The following is a 10686-nucleotide window of genomic DNA, read 5'->3' on the forward strand; positions in this document are numbered from 1 at the left end:
CTCTCGCATACGCAGTTAAAGATAGCTTGTTAAATATTTTTCTGAGCTCCAAGTAAGAACTGAAGTCCACTAGTACTTAATTTGAACAAATTTTAAACTTCATAGAATTGTGATCTGTATTTTTCCATATATGTTAACCTAATCCTTTATGCTACAAATATATGGCCAGAGACTGAATTGGCTTTCCTTCTTCTTACTAATGGATTCCCCCAACTCTGAGTTTAAGCTGAGCATATTTAGAGACTGTATTTCCAAATTTTTCCTTTTCCAGCTAAAGAGGCCAATATGACAGGAACTGAAGTGATATGTCTAAATTCCAGATCTTGTTATAAGAAATCCACTTGCCCTTCACCTTCTTTTCCCCTCCCTGAGAACTGTTAAGGGTAAGGGTAAGCTGACCTCACCTATGTATGGGAAGGTACTTCTGCTCAGGGACAACAGAGTTACAAGAGCGAAGGAACCCGAGTCCTGGTGTGTCTTTTTGGAGCAGTCACTCACCCACCCTGGACCACCTGTCTAGATCTAAAGTCCCTGCACTCCTAAAGCTTTCATTATAGTGAAGAAAGGGGAAGGGGAGTCAACAGACAATAATAAAGTAAACACAGTTAAACAAAACAAGTAGGACATATTAGCTATATAAAATAAGGCTCTAGAGCTAGATCGTGTTTAAATCTTGGTTTGCAGTTATCCACTGTAGTAACTAGCCTCCAAGGATGACAACAACCATCCATGCCCCAGCCAATGAACCATACATCCTGGTATTCAGATTCTTGTATAGTTCCCTCCCACTTGACTCTGAGAAGACCCCATGACTTGATTTTGACCGAGAGAATGAGGCAGAAATGATGTTGTGCATTCTTCCAAGCTAGGTCGTAAGAAGACTTTCAGCCTACATCTGGGTCTTATAGAATGTTCACTCAGAAGGAGGCCAACTATCCTATTAGAAGTTCAGCTACCCTATTAGACTGTCAGGCTGAGGAAGCCATGCGGAGAGACTATATAGAAAGAGACGCCCAGCCAGGCCCTAGTTCTTCTAGCCATCCTCGCTGAGACACTGAGTATGTGAATAAAGAAGTCACCTTTGATGTTCAGTCTAAGCAAGCCTTCAAATGACTCCAGCTCCAGATGCCTTCCAGCTACAACAACAGGAGACACCAGAAGTAAAAACCAACCATCAGAACCTGGTCAACCCACAGAAATAAGAGAAATAACTGAAGTCACGAATTTGGGTTATTGCACAATAATAGACAACCGGAATAGCAACTTTCTGAATGAAACACTTTTCTTAATCTCTCTGTAAGTCAATTTTATCTGTAAAATTAGTTATTCCTAACTCCCAAAGTTGCTATTAGAATTAAATGGGTTAATCTGGAAAATACAACAGTGTCTGATTTGTGGTAAACTTTGGCTACTGTTATTTGTTACTAATAAGTAAAATGGGATGATAGGACAAAAATATTCCTGAAAGGATGCTCAGGGTAGTTCTTGCTTGGAAGGTGACATTTGAAATTAGACCTGAAAACTAAGAAGTCAACCTTGCAGAAAGCCAAAGAGAAGGCTCCTAAAGAACAGGGACAAAGGTCCTGACCTAAGCAATGATACAGTGTCATTGAGGGACACACACATGGCTTTGTGTGGTTGAAAGTGGTAAGCAAAGTAGATCCATGCCAGCCACGATAAGGAATTTAGACTTTATATCAAACACAATGGGAAGCTTTAAGGAATTTGAAGTAGGAGAATGACTTGGACAATTCCTTTGGAAACAGATTTTAGAAGGGCAGGAATGGAAACAAAAGGTCCTCTAGGAGACTTTTATAGTCATCTGAGCAAAAGATTTTGATGGCTGGAACCAGAGTTTTAGCAGAGGAGATAGAAAAAAAAAATGTAAAAAAGGAGATTGAAAGAGTGGCCCTTGGCCACCCATGAGGCCCTCATGGTAGAGATGAGATTTTAACAAGGCTATTCTGGAACTTACATTACTAAAACACCTTTAGATGAGGTTCTAGGCATTATGCCCAGGGATAGCTTAAATCTACCTCATTTTATGTAATTCAGGATTCAGTTGTTACAGGGGATAATAGAATATAAATCTTCTCACATATTTTGTTGTTATTCAAAGAGGAAGAACAATTCAAAGCACTCTGGCTTTGTGCAAGGAGCATTAGAAGGCAAATCAGGACATAGGTTCAAGTGGCAAGTTGGTCACAGATAACTAATGTGAACCTGCGCAGAAATATTGGCTAGTTAGGCCTCCCTTGGTCCTCCGCCCTTCCAATTCTGACCATCTATTACTTGAGGGTTCTATTTTTTAAAAGTATATCATCTGGAAATATATCATGTTTCTGAGATCAGGAGTCACAGTCTCAGGACTTTGTTGCCGGTCCTGCGATCCAAACTCCATGACTCTTCACTCCTCCAGCCGAAAAGCACCTGCCACAAGGTTATGATCAGGAGATAATCACCAGAAATAGGCTTCAATTCTAGCGCACGTCTTCTCCTAACCTGACAGGAAGGAGGTTGACAGCAAGTTGGCCCATCTCTGTTTTATAGCCACCAATAAACATGTCTCACATATATGTGTTTTACAGGTATCTTTCGTGTAATCCACAAGATTTATTCTTTTTAGGAGAATTTAGGAGGATTTGTTCTCAGGCTTCACATTAAGATACAGACAAGTCATCTTCAAACAAGCTTTTCTAAAACTCTTTTATTAAGGAAGGGAAAGTCTCTGGCACAGATCTCTATTAAGATGGTCACTTTGTATATCAACTCTTTCCTTAATAGTGACAACAGAAAGGAAAGATGCTACATAAAATAGAGGAATGGAGGCAGAGTTCCTCACCCAGTACCCAACTAGAGGGGGGTTGTTCAGGTTCCCCCCCTTTTTTTTCTCAATATTGAGTAGGTCTGATACAATTACTCTAGGATTGGGAGGACATGAAATTGAATTTGGAAAGTTTTATCTCTCACTATCTTCCAGAGTTCCTTCACCCAACTTGCTTCTTAAGGTAAACTCTGTCCTTGAAGCACATGGGCTTGGCTGCTTTCAAAGTCACATTATGGAGCATGTAGAGGCAAGGTTGCTTCTTGGATATAAAAGCCACGAGGCGTTTGGACTTTCTTTGGACTTTACTGTTGTTGGTTTTGTTTTGTTTGCCAGCTTTAAATCTTAGTGTTGTGGATTTGGAGCTACAACTCATTGAATAAAATGTGGAAAGGGCAGAAGGGGTAGGTGAACACGAAGAGGACTTCTGATTGTTGATCATAATTGATGCCAGGCATAGATAACACAACACCCGTATCACTATATTGACCTCCTTAAATAGACACCAATCTCACTCACTAGTGTTCTACTCACTTTAACTGCTAAAATATGATAGACCAGCACCATTACAATTTGGAACACATAAGGAGAGACAGTACTCACTTTATAAATTAAATTAAAAATGTAATTTAAAAGAGGGGAGGCAGCTGGGTGGCTTAGTTGGTTAAGGATCCAGCTCTTCATTTCCACTCAGGTCATGATCTCAGGGCCATGAGATGGAGCCCTGTGTGAGGCTCTGCACTGAATGTGGAGCCTACTTAAGATTCCCTCTACCCTCTGCCCCTCCCTGCCCTTGCTCTTAAAAATAAAAAAATAAAATAATAATAATAAAAAAAAAGAACCAGATTTAAATAAGCTTATGAGCAGGAGATGGAAAGCAATCAATTAGTTGCAGCCAAGGATACAGTGACAATTTTGTTGAATGGAAAAAGAGCCACTGATTTGCACAGAAAGCCCAGACATTTTTTAAGTGGTGGTTGCCATCAAGTAAAGAGAATAACACCTCAGGAGGTGTTCATTAGAAGAGAAAGGGGAAGAAAAAAAAAAGAATTGGCAGTTTCTCCAATTTGTCAGCCTGTGTGCTTTCTGGCCAAAAAATGGAGAATATGAGAAAAGAATTAAATTTTTAATTGGAAGATATAATTCCCCCCCCCCTTTGACCCCAGGAAAGAGAATGTGATGGCATATAAAGTCTGAAAGAAGCCTGTAACGGTTTCCTTCTCATAAAAAAAGAAGCAAATTATTTCATCCAAGTACAACTGAATCAGATTTGAACTTCCTGAAAATTTATCAGCTGATAGACCAGGATTTAAGTTCAAGGACACATTCCACACCTAATCTTCATTTTACAACCTTTGGAGATAGATTTTCCTTAGCCCTGAAATCTTTCAAAGATAGTCTTTCTTGCAAAACAAATCGTTAGAAGTGTACAGCAAATTGGCCAGATGTCTCTGGGGCATAAACTCTCTCTTAAGAGTAAAGCAAGAACTTTTAGTAACTACCTCCTGCTTTCAAACCACACGCTTTCTAGTTGGCGTTTTGAAACAGTAATGTTCTAAGTATTTCTCTTTTATCGAAAGAGTTAATACAGCTTCTCAAAAGTGCTTCTCTTCTCACAGAATATAGTTTATATTTGGGGAGAATTTGGCACAGCTTAAGTTACAGCTTAACTGGTTTTCTTAGTAGAATCCAATAAGGCATTTCTCCCACCCATTTGCCCCTTAGTGTTTATTAGCAGGGAGAGACACAAAATGTCAAGAGGAAAGAAAAAAAAGTATTATTTATACTAATGGACTTTCTTCCAGACTTCACATCCAGATACCTAAATAACAGCCTTCTTCACATCTTCACATCCCAAACTGGTAACCATTCCCTGGAGAGTGTTCACAGACACCCCAAAGTTCATTACTAACCCAGTTGCTCTTCCCACTCTAAATGTATCACTGCAGGATAAGTGGACTTAATCCTTGCTTATCTAAAAAACAATAATAATTGCTAGGCACATAAACCAATTTGTGGCATGAAGCTAGTTTTGCTCTCTTCCAGAAATTGCTCATCTTACACTTCAGACCTTGAAAAAATCGCAGAAATCTGTTCAGCAGTACTTATTTCTATGATGGTTGCTGTCCTTCTAAGAGCCTGAGCAGCCTACCAACTGAGGTGTGGCAGATAACCAGACCCTATCCCCCCTGACCAAAAGAGAGTGCTCAGAGAAGCAAAATCTATACAGCTTAATAGATTGGTATGTGGCCATAGTTCTTTTTTTAACTATGATCCCACTCCGGAGCCTAAATAAATACATAAATAAATTGTGGCTAGTTTGCAGATATCTCAGGAGCTGCAAACATACATTTCACAAAGTGTGACCAATGCCTACTTTCACAATAGCTCTTTTAGCCTAAAAATAACTTCCATGTCTACCTAAGGGCAAGAAAAGGGAGGGAAAATCGAAGAAACTAGCTTGGGAATGAGTGGGGAAATGTTTAACAGGCCTGCTGGGTGTTCTCTTAATGCTGTCTTGGATCTCAGATTAAATTATTATATTTTTTCTGTGTTGTAGTACTGGTTCCGTTGTGCATGAGGACAAAGGCAACTTCAACTTGATATTTCTGTCATCCCTGCTGTGGGAAGAGTCCTGTTGCTGGTTTATAACATCAATCACTCTCACAATAAATCTTGGTGGTGGATATGGTCATTTAAATCTCCACCTGCACAAACAACAGAAAATAAGAGAGCTCATAAATCTCTACACTGGTGATTAACAAATTTTGGATCCTGGGCAAAGATGTTATGGGGAGGGGTTCTCACTAATTCATTAATAAAGACTGATTTGCTGACAATCTGTTTAGTTTACAGCATGGGGGAAAGCAAACAAGACCCTGCTAACAAAACAAAACGTTAGAGGTTAGTGAATTCCCAGCTGAGCGAGGATTAGAGATATGATATCTTAATGTAGGAGAGGGGTACAGACCGCCAGCCAGAAGTTCCGAAGCTGCTCTTACACTCTGCTCCAGCCCTCATCTTTGGTGCCTAATTGCAAGGAAAGAAAACCTAGAGAAGAATCAGTAAGATCCATGCGTTCCATCTCTCCAATTTTATTTCACGGATTTTGTGCAAGCTCTTGGTTTCTGGCGCCCTTTGCTTTTCTATTTAGCTCTCCAGATTTTCTTATGCTCCAGGAAAAAGAGGGTCTTGGCTGGAGTTAGAGAAGGAAAAACAAAACAAACAACAACAACAACAAAAACCTTTCCTGAAGGGATAGCAATGCTTCGTGTTCTGCAATATCAACTTCGTGTGGGGAACCCGGGTAGCAAAGAGGTCCTAAGGAGGAGGCCAAGGCATTGGGGGAGGGAGAAAACAAATCCCAGGCAAGATAATATCTGAGAGCCGCTAAGATTCTTAAGACATTCTTAAATGCATTTCTAGAAAGAAATTTAGGGGAAAGTTTTAATTTCGTCACAAAAAGATTACCAATTAACAAAATGCTTCCCATACACTTGCGTGACTCTCTCTCACGGCGACCCCACTCCCACTAAACTGTGTATGTTGCTGTGGGTGTGCGAGTCTCAAGGATGTTTGTGTACACACAGGCAGTTCCTTAATAGCTTTAAAGGGACCAGGTGCAGATGGATGTTTGGGTCCTTTCCCTGCATCATCCTAAAGGTTCAGTGAAGTGCTTTTTTTGTTAATTTACCCCAGTTCAGGAGAGAAGATACCTTGGTAAAGCCACAGTCTCAGGCAGGAGGGAGTTGATCGCTGTCTGGATTTTAATTGGTGTTTTAATTGCGGTGAAGTGAGGACAGGGAGATGCTTGTGAAATTTGTGTTTGGAAGGCCCGGGAAGAGCAAAAGAATCTGGTCATTTTCCTGAAATCCTCACTAACCACCAGCTATGACCTCTTAAGAGGGAAAGCGGGCCTTAGGAGATGGCCCAGGAGAGGGGCTGTGGGTGGGGCGCTCTCCTCCTGGGCCTGGGCCGAAGTGGAAGGTAACTGGTATTTGCGTGTTGCAGTTGAGAGGATTTACATTTCAAGTTGGAAATCAGGGTCTCTGCCCGAGTTTCCCTCCGGTTGTGAAAGGGGTCTAAGAGTCCGCTAGGGCCTAGTAGGCCCCTCCCCTGGGCTACAAGGATCCGCCTCTCTATTCCCCCAGATAAATTCCTAGTGTCCACCAAATTCCTCAGCGCTCTCTCACACTCCTCTGTGGCCACGACTCCGGGGGTGGGGAAACACAGCCGGGTTCCTCCCCGCAGAAGCCCTCTCCGTCCCTTCTCACAGCTCTGGGAAGGGGAAAGGGGTTTGAGACTCAACCAGATCCCAACTCCAGTTCCCAACACGAAGTGGCTGCTCCACATTCCACACCCGGGGGCCCCCTGGTTTGGGGCTCGCTCTCGCGCTCTCTCTCTCTCTCCCCCCACTCTCTCTCATCCTCTCCCCCAAACATGTCCACCGGCTCCCTCAGCGATGTGGAGGATCTTCAAGAGGTGGAGATGCTGGACTGCGAGGGCCTGAAAATGGACTCGAGCAAAGAGTTTGTGACTTCCAACGAGAGCACCGAGGAGAGCTCCAACTGCGAGGCGGGGTCTCCCCAGAAAGGCCGCGGAGGCCTGGGCAAGAGGAGGAAGGCGCCCACCAAGAAGAGCCCCTTGAGCGGCATCAGCCAGGAGGGGAAGCAGGTCCAGCGCAACGCGGCCAACGCGCGCGAGCGGGCCCGGATGCGGGTGCTGAGCAAGGCCTTCTCCAGGCTCAAGACGACCCTGCCCTGGGTGCCCCCGGACACCAAGCTCTCCAAGCTGGACACGCTCAGGCTGGCATCCAGCTACATTGCGCACTTGAGGCAGATCCTGGCTAACGACAAGTACGAGAACGGTTACATTCACCCGGTCAACCTGGTAAGTCCGCGGGTGCCGCTGCGGCGACCCGAAAGCCCCCGCCCGGCGCGCCCGCAGCCGGCTGTGCCCAGTGTGTGTGCGCGCACCTCTGCCGCCCCCAGCCCGGCGCGCCCCTGGGGACCTTTGCAGGAGATCCCACGCGGCCCTCGCTCGCTGCCCTGCAAGCCGCGGGAGCAGGGATGATTTATGCTAGTGTTTGACGTGGCAGCCCAATTAAGAGTTTGCAAGTGTATTGAGCTGGCATAGAGGAGGGATCCCCGAACCCGCGCCAGCACCGTCAGGGCTGGTGTGGAACGGGGAGCACCGACCAGCTGCTGCGCGCCCAGAAGGCATTTTATTAATGCCTTTATTTTTCTTTGAGCTGAAGAACTTTGTTTTTTTCTCTTTCTCATTTTTTGTACGCAAAAACACCCAACTCTGCTTCTTTCCCAAGCATATTTGGAACCATTAGATACAGACAAATTCGTGCCCGCATAATTGTCATGTAAGTTCCCAAGTACTTCAATATTCGGCTCTTCTCTTACAGGTAGGTTAACATTTTTAATTCCCAGAAGTTCTAACAACTATCAGCATAATCAGTAAATTCTCACAAATATTCGTGTAATAAATGATACGAGTCTATAATAAATAACATTAAAATAGGTCACTCTCATCGAAGATTTAAAAACGTGATATATTTTATGTTAAAAAGCATGCCTATTCAGTCTGTCTTTTAAAATTAAAAAAAAAAAAAAGTAATGCTGGTTGAGGCGAATTTTCTTTCAAATGTATTTTGCTGTATAAGAAGTATGGGTTAATTCCTTTTTCTATTTGATTTAATTTTAAGACTTCCAGGCTCTAAAGAAAAACAAGGACCACAACTTACTAGCACCTTTGTTTATATATGATAAGAATGAGAGGTTTTCCTCTTAAAAGTCGTCTTATCGGCCAGCACTAGTGGGAGAGGTTTGAAACTTTGAATTGTCTTCTCACTGAATTGGTTTCAGGAATTGGGGGGAGGGGATCCAAAACGACATTTTGCCCCGGTAAATATTTCTCCCTCTAATTAAAAGCTTATTCTTTTTCGAAGAAAAAAAAAAGATGAGTAAATAGCTTTTAGAAATATGGAACTAAAATGAAAGTAATCACTTCGTTTACAGTTGCTGCTGCGCTCGTCTTTGAAGAAACTAAGTTAGCTTTATTCTAAAACACCTCGGAAAGGAGAAAAGGCAATGCTCCCTTAGCTCAGTAGAAAGATGATCTTAAAATATGAGTGTATATTATTTTATTAGCATTATTCCCCTCCCCTTAAGCACCACCGATTAATTTAGGAAGTGTGTTCAAAAGCCCGGGTTTGTGAGGGAGGAAATGAAAGCTGGCAGTAGAAAAATTGACGGGGAGGAAAGCAAGCGGTCGGAAACCTGGCTAGAGCCTCAGAAGATGGGCCCGAAGGCACTTCGCCTGGAACCTGGTGTCCACTTGGTACGAGGACCTTCTCGACTTCCCTGCTTAGGCTCACGGGGACAGGGGCCTCCAGACTGTGCCACGGTCCCAGCACCTTTGGGCTTTCCAAGAACTTGTTCTTTTCGGTTTCTCTTACAACTAGGATGAACCCCTTTGCTCTGTCACCCCGAGCTGCGCTCGGCACCAACCCTTTTTCATTATTCAGCCACAGGCGCACTAGAACACCTATCAAATTGCAGCGATAACGGGTCTCGCCAACTGCCTGCCCCCAACTCGCCTTCTCCTTTGGTTTCAGGCTCGGAGCCCACCCTACTCCTCCTCCAAGGCCACTTACCTCCTCCACTCTCTTCTCTCCTGCAGACGTGGCCCTTTATGGTGGCCGGGAAACCCGAGAGTGACCTGAAAGAAGTGGTGACCGCGAGCCGCTTATGTGGAACCACAGCGTCTTGACCCTGGAGGTGCGAGTCTGGGAAAGGCGCGCTCCCAGGGGGGAGCGGGCCCCGGGAAGGCGACCCCTGCCCTCCCTGCTCTCTGTCTGTGCTTCCCCCTCGCAACGCTCCTCTCCCTGTCCGCCCCCGCCCCCACCCCCGCAAGAACACTTTACAGCGACGAGGAGATTCGTTTCCAGACCTGAGGAGATCAATTGTACTTACAAAGATTCCCATCTATTTAACTTTATTAACTTCTACCGTGAATGACTCTGCGAGCCTTGCTGGTCCAAGTGCAATATGTAATTATAAATATATAAATAGATAATAAGAGCCTATCAACGTGTATCTTTTGTACAATATGTTGTAAAATGTAGATCATAGAATAGCTGACTTTGACAGTCACATTTATAAAGTAATTCACTTAAAGATATATATATTTTTTCAAACAAGTTTTGCTACTTTCGAAAATAAATCTTTCTTTATATTGCTAAAAGCCCTGACATTGGTGTGATTTTTACAAAATATAGATAGATAGGTAAAGAGATAGATACCTTAGAAAAGTGGGAGAATATGGGGAAGCCTGATAATACAAGTGATTTGTTTGAACCTCAATCCAGACTTCTAGAAATGGGAAAGATTAAACACAATTTCCACGGGGAAGGTACAGCTCATATTTTGCAATGAAACCTCAAAAAGCAACTCGGGGCTCAGGTTTGCAGGTTACTTTTAAGATAATTATAAATAATGTAACCGTGAACCAAAAAAAAAAAAAAAAGAAGAAAAGAAAAAGAAAAAAAAAGGTTGGGGGATAACATTACTAACAGTTACACGATTCCAGGGGAGAACACACCAAAAGGAAAATCCGATTTTCAAGTATTTCACAGTAAAATTGATGACAGGAGCAGGAAGATAAATTTCACTTTTTGTTAGTTTTCTGGGCGCAGACGTGAACCTGAGCAACCTGCAGTACCAAACTGTGAAGAAATAATGGGAGCTATGAAAAGTGTAAATTCCATAACCTTTAAGAAGTGTGACAACATACACTACATATTTCTTCTTAGTAATTAATGAATTACTTCTAACATTGTTCATGCCTGC

At 43.0% G+C, this 10686-nt stretch overlaps 1 protein-coding gene and 1 long non-coding RNA gene across 2 annotated transcripts in view; one reads left to right on the forward strand and one right to left on the reverse strand.

Annotated features, from left to right (window-relative positions):
- Nucleotides 1-9577, reverse strand: part of LOC132017376 (uncharacterized) — a 99675-nt gene extending 90098 nt beyond the window's left edge. Inside the window, exon 1 of the long non-coding RNA XR_009404249.1 lies at nucleotides 9492-9577. This is a non-coding gene — a long non-coding RNA (uncharacterized LOC132017376). The remainder of the gene's footprint in view (nucleotides 1-9491) is intronic.
- TCF21 (transcription factor 21) lies at nucleotides 7010-10088 on the forward strand. The gene is made up of 2 exons (XM_059399169.1): nucleotides 7010-7714; nucleotides 9518-10088. The coding sequence occupies exons 1-2, from the start codon at nucleotides 7265-7267 to the stop codon at nucleotides 9605-9607; spliced, it is 540 nt and encodes a 179-aa protein (XP_059255152.1). The 5' UTR covers nucleotides 7010-7264; the 3' UTR covers nucleotides 9608-10088.
- The last annotated feature ends 598 nt before the right edge of the window (nucleotides 10089-10686 follow it).

The sequence above is a fragment of the Mustela nigripes genome, chromosome 5 (assembly GCF_022355385.1).
Source record: "Mustela nigripes isolate SB6536 chromosome 5, MUSNIG.SB6536, whole genome shotgun sequence".
Classification (NCBI taxonomy): Eukaryota; Metazoa; Chordata; class Mammalia; order Carnivora; family Mustelidae; genus Mustela; species Mustela nigripes.

Coding starts and splice junctions, on each gene's coding strand:
- TCF21 (XM_059399169.1), top strand. CDS start 7,265: ATGTCCACCGGCTCCCTCAGCGATGTGGAGGATCTTCAAGAGGTGGAG. Junction 7,715..9,517: donor ACATTCACCCGGTCAACCTG/GTAAGTCCGCGG, acceptor TCTCTCCTGCAG/ACGTGGCCCTTTATGGTGGC.